The 27,879-nt window shown below is 39.8% G+C and overlaps 1 protein-coding gene across 5 annotated transcripts in view; it reads left to right on the forward strand.

Moving 5' to 3' along the window:
* The first annotated feature begins 3,102 nt into the window (after nt 1-3,102).
* RBM25 (RNA binding motif protein 25) overlaps nt 3,103-27,879 on the forward strand; it is a 33,695-nt gene continuing 8,918 nt past the window's right edge. Inside the window, exons 1-11 of one of the 5 annotated variants that reach the window (XM_066998685.1) lie at nt 3,103-3,266; nt 10,237-10,357; nt 13,331-13,380; nt 14,394-14,564; nt 15,669-15,726; nt 16,706-16,866; nt 19,996-20,178; nt 22,366-22,419; nt 22,679-22,762; nt 26,326-26,612; nt 27,511-27,715. In XM_066998685.1, the coding sequence (XP_066854786.1) occupies nt 10,252-10,357; nt 13,331-13,380; nt 14,394-14,564; nt 15,669-15,726; nt 16,706-16,866; nt 19,996-20,178; nt 22,366-22,419; nt 22,679-22,762; nt 26,326-26,612; nt 27,511-27,715 (1,359 nt within the window). In that variant the 5' untranslated portion in view covers nt 3,103-3,266; nt 10,237-10,251. Of the gene's footprint in view, nt 3,267-3,904; nt 4,017-5,887; nt 8,976-10,236; nt 10,358-12,656; nt 12,677-13,330; nt 13,381-14,393; nt 14,565-15,668; nt 15,727-16,705; nt 16,867-19,995; nt 20,179-22,365; nt 22,420-22,678; nt 22,763-26,325; nt 26,613-27,510; nt 27,716-27,879 lie in introns of those variants that run through there. The other 4 variants (XM_048065149.2, XM_048065147.2, XM_066998686.1 and 1 more) reach the window with 4 other exon arrangements.

The raw sequence follows: 27,879 nt of genomic DNA on the forward strand, positions 1-27,879 counted from the left end.
ATCTCACTGGGGGAAGATGTGCTGTTTCACTTCAGTGGGGTTACACGTCAACAGCCATAGAAATGCAGCTAGGAAGTGCTTTGATATTTGGTCCCTTGGTTTGGTTGTCTACCAATAACTTCAAGAAGGAGGCAAATTACTTAACTGAATATCTGCGAGATAGCAGTGATAATGAATTTACCTTTTGTAAGGTGAAGTACCCACATTTCACAAAACTAAGTCAGCAGGTCCAACTACCACAAAAAAAGAAGGACTCCTTAAGTTTCTAACACTAGGAATAGCCAAGGCCCTGTCAGAATTCAAGTGTATTGCTGAAGTATTTTTATTCTACTAGATTCTACTATGTATTTTTGTGTAGCTAGGCATATATACGGTTTATCTATTTCTCTTCTGTGCAGTTTAGTGATGTGAATGACTGAAGATTGGCATGGTGGCCGTCTTCCCTATTCCCAATCATACAGTTACAATGATGTATTTTTATTCAGTGCTTTGCAGATAAGAGTAATCAAAAAGATTAAATAAACTGATGTCTGGAAGAATAAACTGTTGTGAGCCAAATGTCCATAGTGAAAAATTTCTAGATAGCGCATATAATCAATACACAGGAAGTAGAAACTTTTAAATCTCACAGTGCTATTCATGGGGAGCCAAGGAATCAAATCAATGAGAGTTTGGCATCTAAGGGATCTTCCTCAAAGTGTCTGTATTGAGACTGGTAATGTGAGAGATGGAGAGATTAAGTGGCACAAGGAAGAGAAGACAAAATGTAATTATTAGGCAGTATTAAGGAAAGTACGTTTGAAGGGCTACATTTATTTACAATACTACAAAAAGTAAGAAGTTATACAAAGTTACTTTGCACATTTTTAACGGTCTTTTAATGTCTAAATGCTGGAAGTAGATCAGGAAAACTACAAGAAGTAGAGCTGTGGACCAGAATTCTGTTCCACCCATAAAATATTTAAAATGTTGCACACTCGAGAAACAATCTGACCTTTGTACCCTAAGATTCTGCCTAGCCTGTTTGGAATGATTTCTCACACTTGAAATGCAGAAAAATTTGCAGACACAAAAAGTGCCTCAAAATATTGGGCTTAATTTTAAAGGCCACAGACTGGACTTTTCTTGACTGACTTGAGCATGAAACTTCGGAGACAACAGCAAGTAACTAAATCAGGTTAACTGGGATCAATGACTGAAAAGTAGCATCTCAGTTTCATAACTGAAGAGTAAAAAGAAAGCACAGATAGGTTCAGGGGTAGTTAATTCTAAAATTCAACAGCAGATGGAGTAGAGATGTGGAAGTAACTACTTTCACTGGATGTTTCTGATGTTATTCCTCCTTGATTAGGAAGGATATTAGAAGCTAAAGTTCAAGATTTGTATAAGGAGAATAAATGCAAAATGGTCTCTTTGGCTAAACAAAACCAGATGAAGTTACATCAGGAAAGCATTAGTGATTTTTCCTGTAAATAAAAGGACTAGTTACCACAATATTAGTGACTCTAGATGTCACATTTCTTTTTTCAAGCAGGTAATAGTTTCAAGCTGAGAGAATTGCAAAGGAACAGAAAACTCAGAAGATTTTTCTTTTGCCTTTTCCTTGTTTTTCCTCAAAGCTGCAAAATGAGTGCCATTTTTATCTATATAGGTATAAAGATTTATAAATTATTTGAACGATTAATAGTAGTCAGTATTATAGAATAATAGAATGGCTCAGGTTGGAAGGGACCTTAAGATCATCTAGTTCCAAAACCCTGCCATGGGCAGGGATGCCACCTACTACTAGTACTGTAGTTACTAAATTTGTATTAATTGAAGGGAATAATGCAGGGTGTATGGAATGAATTGCAATTAATAGAACAAAGATACTGTTTCTTAAAGCAGAAGGAATTGCATTCGATCTTCAAGTACTCCCTAAATCTGCTACTACTAGAAAACCCTTGCACATCAGCAAGTACAGCAAGGTGATGAAAAGGACCTCAGTTCCAGCTCACTTGTTGACTGTTCAGTAACATATACGAATTCAGATAGGTAGATTTCATCTTCTTTGTATGGAGAAGTCAACAGTGTTTAATTTGAATGTTTTTCTTTCCAATACAGGTGGCAGGGATTGTTTGCCATTAGACTGCAATCCTTTGAGCGTTTTTCTTTATACAGTGTATGTAAACATTGGAAAGTGTGGCATAGATAACGAGATTTTCTTCCCCTAGCTGATCCAAAATGTTCTAAACAGCTTTGTTCACGTATGTTCACGTTGTGGTCTCCATTGCAATCATCTGCAAGACCACCTTTCTTCCACTCACAGCTACTTCCTCGTTCCAATTGCAACTGCTTCCCATCGTTGTGGCAACTACAATTACTCTCTCATACGTAACCTGTACATATGGGGAGGGGAACTCATACATTTTAAATATTTTCTTTTAATGTAATCTAAATGCTGAAAGTAGATCAGGGAAACTACCAGCCATAGACCATGCCTAGACCCAGTTTCTATACAGCACACTTTTTTTTTTTTTAAACTGAGGATGTGGCTGCCTAGAGCACTAGCGCTTCCTCTTTTTGTTCTGTAAATCCTTACAGTCTCCCACATACCTTTATACCTACTGACTGCTTTTTGTTTGAGCTTTTCAGGCCCTTGACACTCGCCCAGCAGCAGCACACCCAGAGCCCCGCTCCCCCCGGAGGAGCAGCCTGTTTTAACGCAGCCGGTGTGCTCTCCACCGGGCCGGGGCCTGCACCTACCCCGTCACAGCTCGGGCACAGCCACCAGGGCCCGGCGGAGCTGCGAAATGGCGGCGGGGGCAGCCAGCGGCCGGCAGCGAGAAGAGAAGAGCCGAGGCGCTGCTCCAGCCTCCGGCCCCCGCCGCCAGCACCTGACCTCAAGATGGCGGAACCCCGTGCTGCCCCCACCAAAGATGGCGGCCGCCCACACTCCTGTTGCCTCACGCTGCCCTTCTAGCCGCCGCTCTATGGCCTGGCGCCTTATTGTCCGGGCGCGGGAGCTGGGGGGGCGCTCTGGCCCTGCCGTCTCTATGGTGAGGCGGCGCGGTGCACGCCGGGCCGGTGGCGGAAGGGGCGGCTCACGTGACCCCGCGCAGCGCGGCGGCGGCTCGGCTCGGCGCGGCGCGTTCGCGGCCTAGCGGCGCCTCGGGGCCTCCCCGCGCGGCCCCCGGCGGCCTCCCCCCGGCGCATCCCCGGCCCGCGCTCCCCGGACGGGCCGCGGCGGCGCTCCGGACGCGGCTCCCGGCCTGCAGCGAGCGACGGTGAGCGGCTGAGGGGCGGCGAGAGCGGGCGGGGAGGCGAGGCGCGGCGCGGCGCCCGGGCCGCCCGCTGAGGGGAGGAGGCCGCGCCGCTCCGCCGAGGCCTCGCTCTCGGGGCCCGGCCCGGCGGGGAGGTGGCGTGGGGCGGGGGGGGCCGGGCGGCCTCGGGGAGGCGCTCGCGGGGGCCTCCCGCTTCCTCCGCCGCCCGGCAGCCCCGGGGAGCGCCCGCTGCTGTCCCCCGGCCGCCGCCTCGGTGGGGTTTTGTGTGTCGCTGCCCGGCCGCTTACCGGCTGCTGGGCGGCCTTGGCGTGCTGCGGGGCGCTCGTCCCGAAACACGTGTGAGGGGGCAGCTTGCGCTCAGCAGTCGGCGTGATTCGCGTTGGCGTGGCTTTCTCACGGTGTCTTTTTTTCCTTTATAGCCCAAGACTTCTGTCTGCCCGAAGGAAAATAGTTTCGTTGGATTTTATTTTTCACTTTAGGTACAGACCAGCGAGCATTGCGATCGCAACTAGCTTTTTTTTTTTTTCTTTTGTAGCAGGTCTTACATAGGCTTACAGAAACTACAGCCTAGAAGTTGTATAGTTCGTTCTATTCTGGTTAAAATGTTTACTTACCGATTTTTTTTTTTTTTATCGGGGTAGGAAAGCACTGCTCCAAGTATTGCATCAGCATTTACAGAAGGTGGTCCAGAACAGACTAGAACAAGGAAGCACTTGGCAGTCATACATTGCCCATGAAGGAGTTGCATCGTAGGTAGTGCTTCGCATTTCTCACTTCTGTCTCTGGACATTAACTTAAATTTTGTAATGCCACAGCCTTGTTTGTGTTTTGAGAAGAGGCAATAGCAAAGTTAGGGTGGAAAGCCTCTTATTTGACTGACTAGGGCTTTACATGGGCACAGAATTAGGAACAAAATCAAAGATCTTGAAGTCTTGGTACAAGTTTAGTAGAGCCCTAGATAAGGAGTTTTCAGGCAGAGGCTTTGGTTTGGATAAGGAAGTTGCTTTTTAGTTGCTATATTTTAATAGTTTGGGATGCAACTTACTGGATAGCAGTTAGTGAGCTTTCTAGATTGTCTAAAAAAAACAGGCTTAAACATGTACTAGTTTTGTTCAGAAACATCTTTACAAAAATCTATAACTTTTTCTCTCCACGTGGCTGTTGTTTTCTACAGATGCCTTGCTTAGCTTGCAGGCCATTTTGGAGAAAACTGTAGGGCTTTATATTTTGCATAAAATTTTCACGTAGGGGATCTATTGGCTTGAAGTAAAAGAGACTTCTAGGGATCTGTGTATCTCTTTGTGAGATGCAATAATGTAGGCAGTATCTCCAAGGGGTGACTAACTGTAGGGTTAGTTTTATAGTGGAGTGGCTTAAAACTCCATACACCATATGGAGACTGAGGTAAAAACCCTATGTGACAGGAATGGCTTCAGTAGGTTGGGTTTTTGCAGATGTTTTCTCCAGTTGTTTCTGAAAATGTTTGTGTTGCTCAGCTGCACCTGTCTTGACACAAAATACAAAATAATTTGTCATGAATTAGAGGCAATTATACCTAGGCAGCAACAAAGAGCGAGCACTGGACATTCTAACCAAATGCAAAAGCCTCATAAGACTAGTAATATGGAATACTCTCATCCTTAAAAAGCATTAGAAACATTAGCATTATTTTTTAAGTGTGCAGGTTTTTCTGTAGGGAAGTTTCAGTGAAACATAGTAACGTGGACAATCAAATCTTCTTCATCAAATGTCTTAGTGTAACATCTCTTTAACTGGGGTGCTACTAAATAACATGATGTTACCTCCTCACAAGAGGCATGGATTTTGTTACTTGTTTTGTACTCATCTAAGGAGTAAGATTATAGTCAAAGCTACATTTTAGTTAATTTTTAAACATTTTTTGCTTAGTGCTCCCTGATTTGAGGGACTGGCCTGTGTAGCTACTTTGTACAACTGTCTAGAGTAAGTGTAGCGATTTTCTTGTGGTGCAAAAGAATGTTATTAGGAAATGTAGGTGAGTTGATTTCAGACAAACTGAAATCAAGCTAGGTCAGTCATGCAGTTGCTGCTATGATACTACATATATTTGTCCCTAAAATGCATTCAGTTTATGCATTAATCCTTCAGGATTTCTGCATTAATCGTAACTTTGGTTAGTTAATAATACTTCAACAGTAAATATTGTCACTGTTTCATGGGGAACGTGAATGTTTTGGAAATCGTTAAAACATTTTGCAGATTTTTAAATAAATGTTATAATTTGTAAACACAGTTATAAATACTAAGGAGATTAATTCTGTGGCTCGTAGGATGCTGCTCTGAGTAGGTGGTACAACTGTCAGTTTGAAATACGTTACTTTATTAAAAGTCACTGGTAACTAGTGTTCTGTATAACTTATCTTTTCATACCTTTAATTTAAAAAAAAAAGAGTAAATCAAAAGTAGGCTGTGAAAGAATGCTATGGTATAGCTTATAAAAATGGTGGTTCCAGTGCAGTCATGCCAAACTGTCTTCTCGTATAGGGGGAATTCCCCTCTTATGGGGAATTGTAGGAGTCAGAGATCATTCAGATACATGGGACCATGGTGTCTGAACAACAGTGACTGTTGTTTCATGGCACTTCTGAGCTGTGGTGGTTCCAGGCACTGGGGTCCTGCTGTTCTCAGGCCTGCCCCGGACACTTGTTGAGTTTGGTGTCAGAGCTAGCACGCGGCTGGTGCACAGAGCTCAGGCCCGGGGGGATAGCACTGAGTCAGATTTAATAAGTCTCAGTGGAATTTGCCAAACCTTAGAGCCATGAGGGTAAGGTGGGTGCAGTCGATTCTGCTTGACGTTTGGTTCCACCAGCACTTATTAACTTGGAAGAGCAGTAAATGAAAGCAACCGAACTCCTCCTAGGCCAAAACTGAACATGAAATATTAAAGCAAGTGCTAGACAAGCACAGCTCTAGTTAATAGCTTGGGCAGGATTTGAGCTGGGTCTGCTTAGAGTAAGCTTAAAAGTTTTGCTATCCATAGCATTGTTAATCTGCAGCTTATAAAAATTGTCCAAGGGTAATAAAGTGTGTGCCTCCGGTACTGTGTTAGTTCAGATCAGGACTGTGCAGCTGAAGCAAGTCTCGCAGTCATCCCTGCTCAGGAAACTATTTCACATCAGTTGTACTGCTGCAGTGGATGAATTGGATTCCCTTCAGGTGAAAACACACTGAACATTTCCCTCCTTACCTGTAAATGGGCATTTGGACCTCCGGAGTTCACCTCCTCAAGATGTGTTGTGTGAGCATCGGGCTCTCAGCTCTGTCAGACTTAACAGACCTGCTGCAGCTTGCTGACAGACACGAAAGTGACTGCACTTCCAGTCTGACGCAAGGCCGTCATTTGGGTTTTGTAGATGCCATTTTTTCAGTGTTTTCAATAGTGTCGGGCTAGATGCTCACTGTTTTTCTTATACCTGTATTTTTGTGGTCACTGTTAAAGTCATACAAATGAATGCCTCCCTTAAACTGCTGCTAGTTAAGCAGCATTCTTGATAGCTGCGTTATACATCTGACTTTGGGAGGGAATAATTATGTAAATCAAAGGAGAATTTTAAAACATTTCAGGACTTTAGGTCCTTACTTGCACATTTGAATATTTTGGGGAAATTTGAAGATCACTGCATACAATGCTGAGACCACAGTGCATACATCAGGCAACGATCACTGAGTTGAACTTGTGGGGTTATAAGACAGTCTGTAGAGAAATTAGAAGCTGTTTCTGAGATTTCTACAAGAGTATTTTCCATGGACCCAGCTTAGAATCTCTTAACTTCCCATATTCAGTGCCTGGTTTGTAATTGCTTATAAATTTGAGACCCTTCTGGGTGCTGGAAGAACATGTACTTTTCTCATTCTCCAGCTGTTGACAGCAAAAATTGCTATTTGGTTTCCTTTGTTGCAGCACCTTGGCTACTGCAAGGAACTGGAGGCATCTTCCTCTCTCATCTGGATCTCTTCACTTCTCCATTGAGCAGTTTGTTGGGCTCCCACCGATTCTCAAAGTTTTCATAACGGAAACAGGACTAAACTGTTTTCTCTGTTGGTTTCACACTTGTAGTTACAATAGCAGGAAAGAGACCAAGGCTTTCTGTACTGTCGATCTTCAGTGTCACAGACAGCAGAGGTACTAGTATTGGTTCATGCAAGATTAAGTCAGCAGCAGAGCAGCTTTCTAGCTGTTTTGCAAATAACTGTACAAGCATGGAAGAAAAAATGAGTGCTTCAAGTGAAAAAAAAAAGTTGTTGAAGCTCTGCAGGTAACAATATGTTTCCATCTGACTGAAAGACAAAGACTAAATTTGATCTCTTCTTACAAACTGCCTTGTTACTTTTATGCAGTAAGGATTACTTGACTGCTAATTTTTTTCAATTAAAAAAAACTTCAGTACGTTTCAACACTTTCTAATTCAAGGAACTGTTTCACTTCTTAGTCCTTTTTTTTTTTTTTCTTTAAGCTTCCCCAAAATGGTGTCTCAGATGAAGTGCTTCTGAGAGCAAGAGGAGGGACTGCACCTACTGGCAGCCTGGAAAATTACTTCCCCAGTTCTTTTTTGTTTTACAGCTCACTCTTTAATGTCTTGTGGACCTCAGATTGTGTAATGTTGCTGTAGCCCCGCTGGAACCTTCTCAGAGTTAATTGTACCACAGGTTAATTGTGACATCCTGTCCCTAAACTGCTTTGAATTTTGTTTAGTTAGCTACCAGCGTGCAATATATGTAAGGGCTGAGAGACTTATAGATTATAGATTCCTGATTCTGGGAGACTTATAGATCCTGATCTTTCCTGGGACCCTTGGCTGGTTTGGTTTTTGTTGCTGTTGAAATGGTTTGGAGTAGTGGTACAGAGGTAGGTCAGGGAGTCCTGGTCTCTTCTGTACCACCCAAGCTTTGGATTCTAGAGGAACATCTGCTGACGCGCATGTAGTGCAAAGAGTCTATTAACAACGTTCCTCCAAATCAAAGCTTTTGGCAGTACACCTTTGCTACTTTTGCTTGCCTATTCATTTTAAAAAGTCAAGGATGACAATAAGGAGATAGTGTTTATAAAATACAAAAAGGCTTTCCGTTTGTTGTATTGTATAAAATCTTTATTGAACTGTTGGAGGAAAGCTTGCATTTGCTCTCTTGTGTCTACCACCAACCTAAGCTGGTGGGGTGGACCTTGTGTCCTTGTGACCCTGTGTCCCAGGAGTGTTTCTCTCTTCTCCTGGTGAGATGATGATGCTCTTTGGGCCCAATTAATGAATGCAGTCATCATGAACCTCTTGTAACTGATGTAATTGTAAATATGTCTTTGGGTGAATTATGCTATAGGATCATGTATCCGTTGTTACACTTGAATATGTGATTTCTGGAGTTCAGAGATATTACCAAATACATAGGGGCTTCCCTTTCATCCTCTCTAGTCTGCTGTATGCATTTATCTCAGTTGTTTCCCCACTCCATGGGAATAAAGTTTTGTGCATGATTCATTATAATTTTTGAACTCTTTCAAATGCATCTACCATTACAGCACAGGACCGATACTAGCTCTTAGCTCTAGTGTTTAAGACTGTCATTACCTACTTGCTGTTGCACATATAAGGAAGGCACATCTCTCTCCAGCAAAGCTCATTTCCTGTTCCAGTTGTGCTCGGTGCCAGGAAACCAGGGCATGCATCATCCAGTCTACAGGTCTGTTTTAGTTGTTAGAATTTTATTCGTAATAATTCTTGTACTCAAGGCCTTGGTTTTGACTTGTGGTTGCATGTTTGGAAAACAGCTGCAGTGAAGATGCAGACTGCGCCGCAACCTGTGGTACTGTACGGTCCTCTGAGAAGGGAACATGTCTGCACAGCAGGCTAACTGGGCTCTCGTTACTCTCTGATACTCATTGTGATTTGTATCTGCATAAACCAGCGCGTTTGAAGTTCCTCTCGTGCTTCATGTCTGCAGGATGAATGTACCTATGTGCTTGCGAGGAAATAACAGGCATGCCAAGTTACTACTGAGTAATTTAGTGTGTTTTCACAAGCCTAACTGCAAAGATTGAAGCTGGGTGTGACCAATTACATGCATGTATTGGTAACCAGCGCTCCATTTCCTCTTTAGAACTGAGGGCCAACCTTTTTTGAAGACATGACTGTGTAAGGTTGCTGAAAAAATACTGGAAGCAAGAATGTTAATTTTGTTAAGAGTGATCTTGAATCTTACGAGGCAGTGTCTGTTACAGGGTCAATAATATCTACATAACAATACCCATTTGAGCAGCAAATTACGTTAAAACAGCTCTTACTCTGTGATAGCATATTGACCCTTAGCTCATGGGCTATCATCTAATTTGAGCTCTAGAAGGTGTGTGAACTGGGATGTTAAAAATAGATCAGAGAACCCTCTTCTGAGTGTTTAACTGTCTCTGTGCTGGAGTCTGGGGCTTTCCCTCATGTCTGTGTTACGGTCCACAATTCCTGCCGGTGCTGAGCATGAGGATGTCCCAGTTCTTTCCCTCAAATTGTTCCACAGTTAGATTGTGTGTAATCACTTCTTGTTCTGGAAAGCTACTTTATTGAAAAAAAGTTACCAAAATTAAATAGTTCTGTTTCCAGATACTGGAAAAAAACCCCGCTTCATTTTAAAGAAACTGCCAACTATCAAACGCTGTTTAATTCACATTCTTTGTAAAATATTGGTATGAAGAGTCAGGTATACTTCTGTTTTTTTAAGTTCCTTCTGAAACACTTTTGTAGAAGTACTATTTTTTCATTGTGAGGGAAGATTTACTATGGAGGAAACTTAATGATCAGCTGGGGAAAGAGGAAATAAAGACAGTTTTAATTTGTAGTTGAATGTCCATATAAAGTTTTAAAGTCATAGATACCTGTAATTTGCACCCCTTTTGTAATAATGTGTTTGGGAATTGACTAATGCAGTTTTCCTTTTCTATTTTTTTTGACAGATTACAACTGTAAGAATGTCTTTTCCACCTCATTTGAATCGCCCTCCTATGGGAATCCCAACACTTCCCCCTGGGATTCCACCTCCACAGTTCCCTGGCTTTCCCCCACCTGTACCCCCTGGTAAGTTATGTTAGTACATCAAACTGTTGTAGAAAGCAATTCCTCATTATTCTAAGTAGTGTTATTTGTAAAAGTTACTGGGTATTAACGTATTTTAGTAACACTGATCCATGTACATTGCAATTGAGTTTCTAGTGCACCCATGCAGGAATTCATGTGAACAAACTGTTTGGTCCGCCAATAGCTGGTTACTTCTGACCAGAAATCAAACCATTAGAGACAACACCGGATTTTTTGTCCTTTCTTTCAAGACTGAACCTATGTAGTGATTTTGTTAATCTGAGGTATTTTAATAGCCAGTGCTTTGACACTAGACAGGTTTTAATTCCTTTCAAATAAACATTGTAATAGCCTTTGAAAGGACTTGTCTGCACTGAGAATGTGTTGTGTGAAAATAGAGGAGCAGCTTTTGGAGAAGCTCCAACTTTTCACGTTGTTTTCTCTTTTTTTTTTTTTTAAGTCCATCTCATCCCACTTTCTTTCATTCTACTTTTTACATGCTTTACTCCATGTGTCTTGCTAACTTATTTTTCTCATTCTTTCTAATCTTCCCAAAACTAATTCCACCTTCTTTTTTTCCTTTCTTCATCTTTAAGCTTAGCCTCTGTTTTTGTGTTGAGACTTTAATTTGTCAGTCTGGAACCACCTTTTTTTCTGTATATTGCCAGGATTGAAAGTGACTGGAGGCAGGAGATGACAGAGGGAGTGGGAGAGAGGAATACTTGAGAGAATTACCCCTTTAAAATTCATCTTAAATTAAGGGCTGCAGAAAATTTCTGGCTGTATGGTCATGAGCTGTGTTGTGCACAAGTATTTTGTAGACAATAAAGGCTTTCAAACACCAGATAGCTGAACTCAGAAATGGTTTGTGCGCATCCATTCATCATGCTAAGCCTTACTTGTGGGTTCACTTTTCCCTCCCTCCGCCAGGATCCATGAGATGTTATCTCTACCTATGATCTTTACTAGTTATGATTTATGTAGACTTCTGTGAAAAGCACTAGATAATTTTTAAAATACCTTTCTGAAGAAAATTTTAAAATGCCTGATACAAATTTCTGCTCTGAACACTCAGTTCTTAACATGTACAACAAAGATCTTTTTGTGCTCCCACTGTTTGACTTTTTATAAAAATAGTCTTGTTTTAGTATTAGTAATCCAAATAGACGGTGGATTGGAGGAGCCTGGTGTTAGGAGAGAACATAATTTTTCTCTGCACACTAGAAATATGATTTGCTTACATGTAGAGATAATATGGCACTTTGATAAGGATCTCTCATTTCTCAGCCCAAGTGTGTGAATAGATTTGAAAACGCCACAATGACCTTTTGAAAGTCTATTTTGAAGTTACTCCATGTTATAAGATCACAATTTTACTGGTTTAAATATTATCTTTACCTAGCTGTTTGGCAAAAAACATGTTCCAGTTATCCAGCCTAATTTTTTTTATTGAAGAATTTTGGCTAGAACAGTCTGCTTGTGTAAGAATTAAGTTAGGAAAAGTGTTTTGCTTTGCTTAAAAATATGGCTGTTAAAATAAAAATTCTGGTGATTCTGGTATCTCCTATCATTTCTGAAGATTAATCAGATACCATTAAAAATTAATTTGAGTTTTATATCTTACATGTAAGAAATGCTCTGTAGGGTCAGATCAGCAGTCCATATAGCCTGATGTTTTGTCTGGGCAATGGGAATAGATGATGATTTTTAGGGTGCACATTTACACCTAACTGCTTTCCAGGTCTGTTCCCTCATATAACTGTGGTTTCCACAGCTGATATGTTAAGGATGTGTGATCTCCTGCACTTCCTTTTTTCTTCTTAGGGACTTATGATTCTTGAGCATTTTAAGGTTTTGAGCCTGCTGATACTGTTACCACAGTTGGCCACTGTTGCATCAGATTCTAGAATTTCATTACAATAAACATCATTTACTGTGTAAAGTGCTACTTCCTTATGTCAGTCTTTAAACCCCCTGTCTCTCTGAATTCTGATGTGGGAGTTTGGCAGATGTCATTCAGTGGTCTTGTAGACCTCAGTCGGGTTCCATGCCTTGCAAACCTCCCCATTTGAAGAGTCTCAGTGTAAAGTCTTTCCTTGTAAAGCAGCTGCCTCAAAACTCAAGCTATGTAGTTGTCTTCTCTAAGGCTGCATGCTCTTCTTGCTTTGCAGAGTTTGGCTCTCTAGGCCCTAGTCAAGGTACAGGTGCACTGAGTTTTTATATAGCAGCAAAATGACTTCCGTAGTCCTGACCGTCAGTGTTTTCCCTGATGATGCCCAACATTTTATTTTATTTTTTTCTATCAGCTGGCATGTAAAGGTAAACAGCCTTTATTATGACCGAATATTAGCTCACGTTATAGCACTTAAAGCCATCAGTGAATGTTGTAGTGGGAAGGAGGATATGGCATGACTTCACATGATTAAATACTGTTTTAAATTAAGTTTTAAAGATTTCAAGTCAAGTGTTAAAAAAGGTAGAGTGCTTCTGGATTGAGGTTTTCTATGCAACTTTATTAAGCCTTTTCATAAATAATAGACATGCTATAAAGTTTCATGCTTTGGGACCTTGGCCCTAAACTGTATGCAGGATTGATTGTGCTATCAGAATTGAGCAAGTCAGGAATGATTATCATCTATAGGATTTCAGCTGTTTTTTTATCTATGGAATTTCCTGCCTCATTCATCACATAACTATCTTCTAGAGCAATACTATGGTTTGAATGTGCTTTGAAAAGAAATTCATTTGAAGAGCAAATGTGAACATGCTGAAATTGATCAGGACATTCATGTTACATTAGTGTGCTCAGACTGTGCTTGAGTGCTTGGGGAATGACTGGTAATCAGTACACTAAAATTCTCGTGACCAAAATTGCTCACTGGTTTGAAAATCACGCCTGCAATCAGTTCATTTGTATTCATCAGTAATCTCAACAGAACAGATTGATTGATATCAATGTCTTATCTTTCTCAGGGACTCCTATGATTCCTGTGCCAATGGGCATTATGGCTCCTGCTCCAACTGTAAGTATTACAGTAGGGATGAGAGGCAATAAAATGGAGAGTAAAAATTTCATAGGTAGTAGATACCAACAGTATTTTTGTTTTATTTCATCAGATTTCATACTGTGAAAGGAAATAGGTTTTATTGCTGCTGTTATGTTAATATGCTAATTAAAGATGAAGGTTACTTCTCGATGTGAAGGTGAATTACCATTCCTATGATTTTGCATAAGTGAAATCTCCCCAAAATACTGAATTTTTGGATAGCTTGCATTATGTGTTACAGGAGGATATATTCATGATAATTGGTGTATTTAAGACAAACAAATACTGGAACAAATGCATTATTCACTTTCCTGATAAAATTACTTTTAGTAGAAGTGACGCTGCTTGAAGGGGTTTTGAGAAGAGATACTCAGTGCGTATTTAACATTAAATCCTAGGATTAATTTTAGGGTTTTGCTGCGGAGGTGCAGCAAAATGGAACAAATGATTGTGCCTAGCTCTGTACAGTCTATTTCACAAATGGTTGCTCCTTAACTGAAAGCAAGTGGCTAAGAGCTGTTTATTGACTAAAACAGTAGCATTTATTCACTCCGTGAAAGCCTTAAGACCTATCATTTGTCCATTGAAGCCTTTTGAGGTTTGAGTCAGAGTTATTTCTCTATTTGCAGCTTGTTGTTTTTTTAAGAATACAGTACACTGTTAGGTGAGATGCTTCAACTTGGGGTGACTCAAATGTTGCAAATGAGTAATTTGTAGAACAAGTAATACTTAATGTTACTGTATGCTCACCTTGAGGCCTTTGAGTAGCCATATTCAGGTACACCTTTTTTCTGTCTCTTTGCCAGAAAAAGGCATTCTCTTTGTGTTGTGTGAAGTATTAAAGTGTGAACTACTTATTGATGTCTCACTCCATACGCCTAACTAAGGTTCATATGAAAAAATATTTTTCAAATACGTCTGCTCAATTTTTTTGGTTTTAGAGATTTAAAACAGAAAAAGACACACACTCCCTTTTCTCCTCTTTCTAGGTATTAGTTCCTACCACAGTGTCTATGGTTGGAAAACATTTAGGAGCCAGAAAAGATCACCCAGGCTTAAAGAACAAAGAAAATGATGAAAACAGCGGTCCCACTACCACCGTTTTTGTAGGCAACATTTCTGAGAAGGCTTCGGACATGCTCATACGGCAGCTTCTAGCAGTAAGTACAGTGGGCTGCTTGTTAAATTTCATCCCTGGCTAATGAATGAGGTTGTGACCCCCAAATAGTGAAATTGAAACTAAAAGCAGAATTGGTCCTACTCACTGGAATAACAGTCAATTAGGTTTGAGTTTAAAGTCAGTAATTTAATGAAGAGTAAATCTTTTTTTAGTTGTATGTGTCAGTGAATGTAGACATGTAGCTTATTTTTAGTAGTGGTTATTCTTTTTTACCTGTCTTCCTTTGCAATGTATTAAAGGTTTTGTAGTGTTTCAAACAGCAATATTTAATAAATATTTGAAAATGGTGATATTTAATAAATACTAAATATATCTAATACAGTAATAAAATGTGCTAATACATAATGAATATTAAAAATAAATATTTAGTCAATTTTAATAATGGCAAAGGAAAAAGATCTGGGGGTGTTGGTCAGTGTTCGCCTGGACATGAGCCAGCAGTGTGCCCAGGTGGCCAAGAAGGCCAACGGCATCCTGGCTTGTATCAGGAATAGTGTAGCCAGCAGGACCAGGAAGGTGATCGTTCCTCTGTACTCTGCTCTGGTGAGGCCGCACCTCGAGCACTGTGTTCAGCTTTGGGCCCCTCACTACAAGAAGGACAATTGAGGCCCTGGAACAGGCTATGAGAGAAGGGCTATGAAGCTGGTGAAAGGCCTGGAACACAAGTCCTATGAGGAGCGGCTGAGGAAGCTGGGGTTGCTTAGTCTGAAGAAGAGGAGGCTAAGGGCAGACCTTATTGCTCTGTACAGTGACCTGAAAGGAAGGTGTGGGGTGCTGGGGGTCAGCCTCTGCTCGCAGATTACTAGTGATAGGACTAGAGGGAATGGCTTCAAGTTGAGCTAGGGGAGGTTTAGGTTGGAAATTCTGAGACATTTCTTCTCAGAAAGAGCAGTCAGGCATTGGAACGGGTTGCCCAGGGAGGTGGTAGCGTCACCGTCCCTGTGGGTGTTCAAGGAAAGGTTGGACGTGGCGCTTAGGGACGTGGTTTACTGGGTGATATTGGTGGTAGGGGGCTGGTTGGACCAGATGATCTTGGAGGTCTTTTTCAACCTTAATGATTTGATGAAATTTATCTTTACTGCAGAAATGTGGCTTGGTTTTGAGTTGGAAGAGAGTACAAGGGGCATCCGGAAAACTTCAAGGTAAATGTTCATGCTTTTCAAAGTCTCTAGTCAGACTACCGTTTTTATTACTTGACAGATTTTCAAATGTCTGACGCATTGCTATCCTAATACTTAACATTTTAAGGTACTGCATACAATACTTAACTGATAAATGCTTCCTAATAAAGAGTTAGTATTTTCTGTCCTTGGAATCAAGACAGAAAAATGAATGCAAAAGTTTATTTGGTGGACTAACATTGTTCACTTTTCTGTTCCGAGACTGACTCAAGAGTTTATAGACCATCCGCAAGAGATGTTTGCTGGTCTGGACTTAACAGTGTTGCAAATTCGCTCTTTTGGAGAGTAATTGTCTCTTCCATTACTATGTGTTATTCATACTGTTAAGGAGGTTTTCCTGATTTAAAATTTATCTTCTTTCCCTATCCCCAGATTGAAATGATTTATTTCTTCCCATAAACTTTCTCTAGTGGATACAGGAAATAACATTAACAGTGAAGCATAATAACAAAAATTATCTTCCATAGGTTGTTTTTTTATTAAGATGTAACTTTCTTCATCTGTGTCATATATCATTCTTTATTTTGCTCTTGTAAGGTGTTTGTCTCACAACTTTATGTACTTGTTGTGAAGAACCTAGTTTGAAATACTCATTTAACAATGAAGTGTTGATTGACATCCTTGGTCCTCAGACAATTGCAAATCTACCTGAGACATGTCTTTATATAGATTGCATTCGTTAGTTGAGGTCATGTCAAAAGCGATATAAACATAGTGTATTCATTGTTTACATTTTATTCAATGGGCCATTAATTATACCAAAGATTAATGCAATGAGTTATCTTGCTGACTGTTTTTTATATGTATTCCTGGTTTCAAATAGAGAAATGCCTGTGTTCAAAATGTATTGACTCGGAACACATGGGTTGTTTCTTTATGTAAAGTGAATTACCTGAAGAGTTTTAATGCTTCTGCTTCTCATTTCAATCATTCATTTCAGCCTTTGGATTTTGTGAGTACAAAGAACCAGAATCCACACTACGGGCACTGAGACTACTCCATGACCTGCAGATTGGAGAGAAGAAGCTGCTAGTCAAAGTTGATGCAAAGACAAAGGCTCAGCTAGACGAATGGAAAGCGAAGAAAAAGGCCTCTAATGGGGTACGTATATAATGTATGATTTGTAGTATTTTGGCAGGAGGCCAAAGTAACATACTTGCTAGATCAGACTGTGAGCAGGTCTCCTGGTTTCCTTTCTTGTCTCTGCTGTTAATTCACTTTAGGTTTTGCCAGAATCACATAAATGAGTCTAAAGATAAGTTGAAAGGCAGTGAAGTGTAAGCTATTAGTTCAGCAGCACTCTTGAACACTTTCACTGTGTTTACTACAAATGTTTGAGTTACTCTGCATACATGGTTAATATGTTTTAAATAGCTCTATCTCTCCCATGTAAACTTACACAGCAGTGTAGATTTTAGAGTGTCAGTGCACAAGTTAGCTTCATTTAACTTTTACAATCATAGAATCATGAAATACCCTGAGTAAGAAGGGACACATGAAGATCGAGTCCAATTCCTGATTTTGCACAGGGTAACCTAAGAGTTAAACTATATATCTACAAGTGTTGTCCAAATGCTTTTTCAACACCAACAGGCTTGGGGGGCCATGAGCACTTCCCTTGAGGAGTCTGTTCCAGTGCCTTACCCACTCTCTCAGTGAAGAACTTCCTTTCCTAGCATCTGATCTGAACTTTCCCTAATGCAGTTTTAAGCCATTCCCTTGCTGGTCACCAGCAAGAAAAGATACATACCTCCTTCTTTACTCCCACGTGTGAGAAAGTTGTAGACAGCAATGAGGTCACTCCTCGGGCTTCGCTTCTCTAAGCTGAACAAACCAAGTATCCTCAGCCGCTCCTCCGTAGCGATGCCCTCAAGTCTGTTCATCATCTTTGATACCATCCTTTGTACACATTCTACTATTTTCTATGTCTATTCTATATGGTAGAGAATAAGTGTGAACAGTACTTGAGGTAAGGCTGCACCAATGCTGATCATAGTGGGACAGTCGCTTCTTTTGAATGGTTAGCTAGACTGTGCTTAATGCACCCCAGGTTATGGTCGTCTCTTGGCTGCCAGGGCACGTTGCTGATCATGACTGAAGCTTAATGTATTCGAACTTCTTTGTAAACTACTACTGGATATCTAGAATTAATTTCTAGTTCATTCTAAAGTTCAGTAATATGTGCCATACCTTATTGTGTTGCTTCAGTTTGGTTTAGAAACTCTTTAAAAGTTTATAAATGCTAGAATTAGTTACTCTTCCAGAGTTCACAAAGAAGTTGTTTGTTCTTTCTCCTCTGCTGATGATCTTCTGGAACAAACTAATGAAAAGGAAAGAAGCACGTCATTCAGTAGAAGATGTAGTTACCAGGCAGTGGGCAGTCAACTGCCAAATTTGTGTTAAAATGAATTTTATCTATTTTTGCTAAAATAATGTATTACACATCACAATCAAGTTGTTGGGCTTGCTCTGGAACTATTTTAAAGTTCTATAGATGCATTAAGGTATTCGGTACTTAAAATAATTACCAACTGTAAAACAAAAGTGAGAAGAGGCTCTTGTTCAGGAAACTGAAAATACTAATCACACTAGCAAGTCAATTTTTAGAAGTCTTAGACTTGCTTATAGTGGTGTGTAAAGTACAGCGTGAGCGCATGTACTTCCGTTTTCTTTTATTTAGCCAGAGCTAGAGACATAGCGATGACTGGAAGCACTTGGTGCTTTTGCCCGTGTATCTAGGATATGGTATTAAATGCAGTACCTCAATAAAGGAGAGTACTAACTTCATGCATTTTGAATGGCTTAATATATTAGCTGTTATTCTAGATAGCGGTTTGATTTGGCTGTAGGCTTCCCTTTTTCCTGTTGGCATCACTTGTAATACCGTGCTTCACAGCTGAAGCTTAAAGCACCAGTGAAGCTTTTTGTATGTTTCATGAACTTTGTTTTCTGTGAGCTCCTGGGGGTTGTTGGGCAACTGATGTAATAAAGTAGAGGGTACTGTTTGTGGCTTTGAAGCTGTATTTTTCAGAAGACGTCAGTGGATGGTGATTGTAGGAAATGTAGAATTAGGGTGAGATGAGCACCATCACCACCAAAGAGATATTTGGAGCCAGGAAAGGATGTGAATTGCTGAGGAATTTTGATAAATGTGTATTTTAATCATCCTGCTTGTAGTTCCTTTCATACCATCATTAGTATCCTGGTGCCACACATCCAAAAGTTACAACATTTTTCTTTAATCTTTTTTAAAAGAAATAAACGTATACTACAACGCGATTTCTTAGAAGCACACCAAGCAAACCCTTATCAAATTAATTCCTCCCTGTGATCACTTCTCCTTGGAGCTCTACAATTCCACACCCTGTCACTGCCTTCTAGCTCTTTTCAGCCTGCTCCTCCTTGGCCTGGCAGCCTCTTAAATACCAGCTGAACCCTCCCTTTCCCCTCATTCTTAGCTGCTGCTCTATCAGACCTTTCCCTACCCCTCACTCCATCTACCACCTGTTGCTTGACAAGATACCCAGCTGGATTCTCAGGTGAGATTCCATTTTTTTGAAAGGTTGAAGGGATTGAGAGGTGGGTTACCTTACTTGGTATGCAGATCGCTGTTTTACCCTTTCAGATAATGTTTAGTGAAATGCACGTCTTGTTTGTTCCCTTTCCTTGCTACAAGGTGGAAAGGGTCAAAAAGATGAGAGGAACTATGAAGTAATTGATCAACAATACTAAGAAAATTGTTTGCTGTGGAGGAATAGTTTCTCTAACAATGTTTCTTTAATATAGTTCTCCCTTTATAACTTGCAATTAAAAAGTTATAGTTAGACATTTGTATTGCATGGTGCTTAAGTAGTAGGCATTGAGGAACTGCTATTGAAATGACTTAAGTTCTGAAGGAAACAAGGCAGAAACTTTTGATCAAGGGTTGGACTATAGTCGTTGCCTCTGTGTGTGCTCTCTTTTCCTGTCTTCCTCCTTAGTCTGTTCTATTTTAGTAAGCAATCCTACAGTTGTTCTCTGCTGTCATTCCACGTGTAAAACTGTGGTCCCCGTGTTACTGCTTTTGTGAAAATATCTGGGTAACATAATGCAATTGATAACTACTTGTAGAGTCCTTATTTAGTAAATGCTATAGGTGAACAAATAATGATGACCAAAGGTGAACTTCTGAAATAAAACTAGTATTATTCTTAATTTGTTGATTTCTGTTACTTTGCCGTTTTTCCTTAGAACTCCAGACCAGAGACCACAAATGATGATGATGAAGCACTGGATGAGGAAACGAAGAGAAGAGATCAGATAATTAAAGGGGCCATTGAAGTCTTAATACGAGAATATTCCAGCGAGCTCAATGCCCCCTCCCAGGAATCTGACTCTCACCCCAGGAAGAAGAAAAAGGAAAAGAAGGAGGACGTATGTGTTTTGATTTTGGACAAAACAGATTTTTCTTCAACTCACCTTTATATAATGGCCAAACCTTGTGCAAACACTTTAACCCTAAACTTCTGATGAGAAAACAAATCAACAAGCTTTGATGTCAGCAGCAGTTTCATGTTTTATGCTGAAAGCTAGTCAGTTATAGACACTGTCCCTTTGGGATGGTTTAGGGATCTAAGCACCTAGACTTCTTGGACCGACAGGTTTGAATCTGGGCAGGTTTGAATCAACCTTTCATCCCTCTGAAGGTGGAAATGCTGAATTTAGTGCAGTTTAAACTGTATGTGCATGTAGGCTTTTTGGATGAGAACTTTTAAAAACAACTGTAAAAAGGTCCTGCATGCCTTGTGTTTCCTTTGAAAGATGCCAGGGCACTTTTGTAATGGCAAGGATTTGCTCTGGTAGTTTTTGATGAAATTCTTCCTCTCTTTGCTTATAGTGTGCATTCTTGTAGTGCGCCTTGATCCAACTGCCTGCAGCTGTCTCTCCAGATGTGGATGAACTTCTTTAGCTGTATATATGTATGCCTCACAAACTCTGGAGGGATCCTTCAGGGATGAAAGGCATATTGTTATCTTCCTATTTTACAAAATTACTTTTACACGCATGTGTCAATTTGGCTGGATTTGATCATCTGGTTTTCCTATATTGTGTAATGCGGAAAAAAAATGTTAAGCAGGAATGAATGTTCTGGTTTAGACCTGCTTCTGTGGATGACCTTTTTATGGATGAAAACAAACTCTGGAGAAGAGGGAGTAAGAATGAGCAAACTCAGACTTAGCTTTTCCAGCCAAATTTCTAACCGTGGGAAAATGGGCTCTGACACTTGCCATTTGCACCTAATATGAAAGATTGGAAAATTCTTTGACCGAGATATTTTCTCACTAAAGTCTTCTGCAAAGTACCTATTCGAAGGCAATAATTCAGTTTCAAATGCTTATGGGGTTTAAGCATGGTGCAAGAAGCAGTATCTCCCTTAGGGAGTGAGTATATCTGCCCCACAGCATTGTTAGCTATGGCTAACCTGAAGTACAGGAGTGCTGAGCTGAGAATTTGTCTTTCTTTTCTCTCCCTTCCTTTGGGAGAAGATGCTTTCTTGGTTGAGAACTTACAAATGAGTCGCTGTCTAATGATATCAGCTGTGTTTTTTGTTACAAGCATTGTTAAAATGTTTATTGTTCTGTGGGTACATATATGGCCATGAATAATGACAGATAGTTAAATACTGTAAGAGGCCATCGTAGTCTTGAAAGAACTGAGCACTGAGTATGTCACTGGGACGGAGAGAGTTTCTGCTAGCTCTGTGTGATGTAGAATTTGACCAATCTGAGCTAGTAAAGTAGACAAATACGCTCTTAGCGAATGTGGGTTGCAATTACACCCCATCATCCCTCCCATATTGGGAAGGAGGAAAAGGAACTTGAAAGTTGCCATCTTTGGCCTGTGTGGATAGAGGTGGGAGTGAAGAGATGGTCCTAGTTCATTGCTCTCTTGGCCGTAATGGGGAGAGGAAGAGGAGGACTGTGGGGTGGGGGGAAAGGGAAGATGGATGCACATATATATGTATGTTAGGGGGGTGGAGAAGCTCGCTAGCTTTGGGGCTGTTGTCCCCTGAAGGGCTTGGGGGTGAAGAAGACTCCCAATGGTGTTAGCAACTGAGTCTATTGTTAGTTCTTCTGGATGAAGGCATGACTGATGTGGGGGAGTTGAAAATGTGTGTGGGGAACAGAGTGAGTGGAATCTGGTCTTCTATTTCAAGCACGGGGGAACCTCGCTAATTCGCACTATTAGTTAGTAGGTGCAGTTTACCAAATTTTGCGAATTAGCGAGTAAATGAAATCAAGACTTAATGCACCACAAGTATCCTGATTGTTTATATTGGCAAGTGTAGTTTAGTCTTGTTTATAATGTTCTCATAGCATACTAATATCCTCTAGTGTACTTCACAATTCAGTGAAGTCTTCCTAATATGAGACCTCACTATCTATTGAGGTAGTTCAGAGAAGGGAGAATTAGCGAGGTTCTTCTGTAATTTTGTTGAATCAAGAAATAAGATCACAGCAATACAATATTGCTTTATAGTACAAACATACAAAGCATTGTTTTTCAGAGTAGTGTGCAATCTATTTTTAAAAAAAAAAATCTCCGTGGATTTTTCCGCAGATTTTCCGCAGATTTCCAGTGGCCCCACTGATACCTTATCCACTCATCACCAAGGTTCGTTTACATTGTAGGCTTTGACAATGACTATGTTTACTGCTAGTTGCCAGATTTGTGACTCTTGTCCATCTGATTTTTTTATTTTATTTTTTTTTCACTCATTAACATCAGACTGTCAGGTTTGGTACTGCAGAAGGACTTTATTTATCTCTTACAAGACTGGTTGAAAACTTCTAACCTTCAGCTTTTCTCTTGTTCTCCTATGTATTTACAAATGGCTCTTAATGCTTTTCCTCCTGTCCCCCTTGTTTTTTAGGAGGATATAAATGCTATAGAAATGGAGGAAGACAAAAGAGACCTGATATCAAGAGAGATCAGTAAATTCAGAGACACACACAAGGTAGTATTCTTGTTTTTGCGCTTAATACAAATTAGGCTTTTTCAAAATCCAAAAAACCACTATTATAAAAATTTAGTCGTACGTTGCAATGTCACTTAAAATGATGTTTATATTAGGTTTAATATACATGTAGTTCTTTACCAGTCAAAAGACAAATACCACGTTAAAGTGGCCCTTGACATCTTTATGCTAAGACTTCTGATTGCTACTGATTATTTTGCAGTCTTCTCACTTTATCATGAATAAAGGCAACTTAAGTTTCTACACATACATTAAGTCAAGATATTTATAACTAAAGGCTAAACGGGGCTGCAGTATAAGACATACACTTGAGTGTGTTTCTGTAGGTAGATTTATAACATAATCCAAGATTTTATGAAGAATTGAAACTTGAATAAATTTAAGTCTTTTATTTTAATAGTTCTAAGTTTAAGAGTGGGGGAAAGATTAAAACTAGGTCAGTGGTTACCAGACTTACCAAACTTTAGATGCATGGAAGAACTGTAAATTCCCATAAAGCTAATCTATTCATTGACCCCCACCATTATGATAGAGATCATATGGTGACTAATGCAAGATGAAACTCACAGCTTGGAAAGTAACATGGAATAGGATGTAAGTATGAGCTTCTGTTTTTTATTATACTTATGGATGCCCCCTCAGAAAAATATGCAAAGGGGTAACTGGCTTGGAAATGTTTGTGCATATCAAATCCCACCTCAGTTCCCACGTACAGAAGTTTCCATTAATGCTATTGCATCTGTGAATGTTTCTGCTATGGAAAATAGCACTTATAGGTAGTAAGGAAAATATGCATGTAATGTTCTTGTTTTAATGTTTAGCTTAAAGTTGGTATTATTTTTCCCCAACGAGACTGGAATGGTCCTTGGTGTAAGGAAATATCAACAGGCTCCTCTTTTGAGCACATGCTTTTATTTCAAAATATCCCTAAATCAACGTTAATGAAAACATTGAAGCTACAGCAAGGTGAAGTATGCCCGTGTTATTCAGCTTTACCACATGCAGTCATTGGGGATGGTACCATGTTTTCACGCAACTTTATCCATGTAAACACAAGCGACTACACGTTGTTGGATGTATACATATTCAGTTTTTCACTTGACTGAAGTTGTTGGAGATGAAAATGTGGGGAAAAATTCTAGAAGAAGTCATCTGGAGAAGCTCAGCAATTGAATGCAACACTGGTTCATGGTGAAACTTCAGTAGAATTGTGTTAAATTCCAAGCCCTGGCAAGTCACTGGTATTGACATACAAACAAGTTATATGCTTAACAAAAACGAGCAAACAAAAACCCAAAACAACAACAAAACATGCTTCGTTGTTTCAGAAGCTTTTGGGCATTTTACTGCCTGTAATCTTTATTATTGGAGGGGCGTTTTGGGGTTTCTTAACATCAAAAAATCAACTGGAAGTAGTCATTGTGTATATTGGATATGTTTAAAAGGGGCTGAATCTTTAGCAGCTGGCTAGTGAGCACAGTGAACCTTTGCATGTTTTTGGTATGAGTTTATAAAACAATAACCACAGACTGTCAGGGTATCAGCATTGCAGGGGGCGTCCATTTACAGCACGGACGAGTCTGAAGAGAGCTCAAGGTAAGATTTATAATTCTTCTACCTGTTCATTTCTGTTCATTACTTCAATATATCTGATACCGTTCCCATCCCATTACCCTTTCAGATTCTCTTGTTTAGGCTGATAGAAGTTGATGAGGTCAGATTTTGATTACAAAGTAGACAATTTTTTTTGATTGGATTTTAAGAAAGCGGGCCTACAAAATGGATTTTAATTCAGAACACTTTGTGTATTTACACATGTGTAAATATATTTTTTTAAAAGTAAAACAAAAACAACCTCTCTTGAGAAATTCTTTTCTCACCACAAAGTTTTTGAGTGGCAAAAAAGCAGGAGTTCTACCAAAGAAATTTCTATTGGAACACCTAAGATAACCTGTAAGTATCAACGACTTCAGTATATAAACTTTTCTTTAAAAGTATTTGAAATTTGAGGTAAGTTGTATTTTTAAAAGTTGACAGCCTAGGTTAGTATCTGACCGTATTGAGGTTTAATACCATAAAGCTCCTGTAAAATACAGTCCTTTACAAATTGGTTTTCTGCCCCGTGTATCTTGTAGAACCTAAGTTTTGTTTTTCATATCAGTTTTCTACCAATTTCCTACCATTTTTAGTCCCTTTTTCCTTTTGTGATTTCAATGTATCCAACATTGGTTTGCCTGTATTGTTTTATCAATGCAGTGTAGTTTCACTGGATACATTAATCACTAGTGAATTAGCTTTATTTCTGTAATCCTTTGTCGGTTCTCTGGTCCCTGTGCCTATGGCAGAAGAACGCTTATCAGGTAAGATTGCTTTTTAAAGTTGTCTTAAATGCTTTGTTTAAAAGAAAAGAAAAAAAAACAGAGAAAATGCTGTATGATTGTTCCAGTTTTTAATTTCATTTCAGTGGTGGTAAACGTGGAGCCAAAGGGGATAAACCTGTTTATTCTGCTCAATATTTGTTCAAAAAAAGTGGTATTCTGGCATCCGTCAGGTTGAAATTTGGTATATTTGGTTGTTATTTGGTATATTTGTGAACCGTGTACTTGCTCTTCCTCCCAGAAACATAGCTTATAGGCAAGGTTAATCCAGTGTTGGCGGTCCATGTCCTAGCACAGCATCTGTAAGTTAACACATAACAATTGCTTCCAAGGATGGATTTATCTATCATTCTGTTGATGTATTTTCTATTGTCTTATAGGAATTCTGGTCATAGGAACTGTTTCTAATTGAAAAAAAAGTTGCAATTTTGTACAATTTTTAGTAAAACTGTAGCAGGTAACCCTTTAGTTTCTGTGTTTCAAAAGAGCTATTTCCAACCTTTTTTTTGTAACTCTCTCCATCTTGCAGTGGTGGAAGTTAAGGATTCCATTCTGCAGAGTCCAGTTCTTACCAATGAACTGTTAGAACTTTTTTAGGGAGGGAAAAGGGGAAAGGTTGCAGCTCTCTTCACTGTTAAACCACATGCACCATGTGTAAGTGGATAAATTTCTTTACCCAACTTTTCATATAGGATGGTTTTGGTCTGCCAAGACTTCTTGCGAAAACAAAACAAAACAAAAAAACCCCACACTGTCCAGTAAGCATTCCACTGAAATATATTTTTATAGATGAAAGCTCACTTCGTTTGTACCCAAGTGGCTTATAGGGCCAATGGAATTTGTGGCCCACTTGAATCATGACTGGCAGTGCACTGTGTATGTGCAGTTTAGTCAGCTTATAATATGAGGCCAGCCCTGCTCTGCTAAGGTTGGAGATTGCTGGTCTGTGTAGATCTATGCTTTTGCACGAAATCTAGTCTTGTGATTGCTGCATTTTGATTTCATACTTATGAGTTCCAAAAGATACCCACCAAACCCTATTTAATATTTTAAAATCAGTGGGCGGTTTTGGTATTTCCATTACCAGCCTTGTGTGTTGCGCCGGGAAGATCCAGTTCCTATAACTGCAAAATTAACTATGAAAGTTCTCTTGTTGGTTTTTAGAAACTGGAGGAGGAAAAAGGCAAAAAGGAGAAAGAAAGACAGGAAATTGAAAAAGAACGCAGAGAAAGAGAAAGGGAACGAGAGCGTGAACGAGAAAGGAGGGAGCGTGAAAGAGAGAGGGAGCGTGAACGTGAACGAGAGAAGGAGAAGGAACGGGAGCGTGAACGGGAGCGAGATAGGGATCGTGACCGAACTAAAGACCGAGACAGAGACCGTGAACGGGACAGAGATCGGGACAGAGATCGTGAAAGGAGTTCAGATCGCAACAAGGATCGGAGCAGATCAAGGTAAATAGACTGGAATTGCTATCTATTTCAGTTTTTTTCCTAGTGCTCTTTTCTGAATGTATATAGTTCACGACATCAGCTGCCATTCAAAAAAAGAATGGTCCTTTTGGAAGATCAGTGTAAAAAAGGAAATCAAAATTTTAGAAAATACTGTTTTTACACAAATCAGAATACTTTAGTTCCTGCACAGCACAAGAATATAAGGATTGTAATGTGCCATAAACAACCCTTCAACCATGGCTTGTATGCTGGTTTTATCAAGAATTTTTTATCAAAAAATTTTTTCAATTTATCAAGATTTTTTCTAATCTCTTGGTGGGTGGTTTCATTTCTCCTTGAAGTTCTCCAGTGTCTTTACTTCACCTTTTTTTTTTTTTTTACCTTTTTCTTGGGTATATTTAATGCAAGGGGATTCCTCTTTCAGTCTTAAACTATGATTAATTGTGTTGGGCTCTAGATGCTGCTTTTTTTCCCTCTTCAGTGTAGGAAAAATAGCTGTTTCACGTTAAGTTTTCTTGTAGACAGGGTTCATGTTATCTGTAAGCTATGTAAATATGAAGGACTTATTTAAGCATACCCTTTTTGTGGTATTTGTAGCTGTTACTTGTTATGGAGAACTACTAACATAGTATGAGTTGCCATGTGCTCATGCTTAATTTCTGTAGATACTTGTATTTAACGGTTGCAGTGTTCAAACAACTACGTTTAGTTAAGAGGTACTGAATATATTAAAATATTGATCCGTGCCTATTGCTGTATTGGCTAATTATAATGTATAATTGCACAAGACTGCTTGCAAGACTATATAAGAAGTGCATTATGCATTTGAAGAATCATCATTAGATTGAGTGGACATTGAGGGCTCTGTACTTAAATTTGGACTTTTTGCTTCATTCAGAGAAAAAAGCAGAGACAGGGAAAGAGAACGGGAGCGGGAAAGAGAACGAGAGCGGGAAAGGGAACGTGAGAGAGAACGGGAAAGAGAGCGAGAAAGAGAACGAGAGAAAGATAAAAAGAGAGACCGAGAAGAAGATGAAGAAGATGCCTATGAACGCCGAAAGCTAGAGAGGAAACTGCGGGAAAAAGAAGCTGCATATCAAGAGGTAGATTGGAATTTCTAAGATTCCTTAAGGAAAAAAGAAAACTTCTGCTGGGTGAAACTAACTGTTCTACTGTAAAATACGCCATTCCTTCTCTCTCTTCTTCTTAATACACTTTTAATCTCTTGACTGTATGAATTGGGGCAGGTGGGTCAGTTAATCAGAAC

This window comes from Anser cygnoides, chromosome 5 (genome assembly GCF_040182565.1).
Source record: "Anser cygnoides isolate HZ-2024a breed goose chromosome 5, Taihu_goose_T2T_genome, whole genome shotgun sequence".
In the NCBI taxonomy this organism is placed as follows: domain Eukaryota; kingdom Metazoa; phylum Chordata; class Aves; order Anseriformes; family Anatidae; genus Anser; species Anser cygnoides.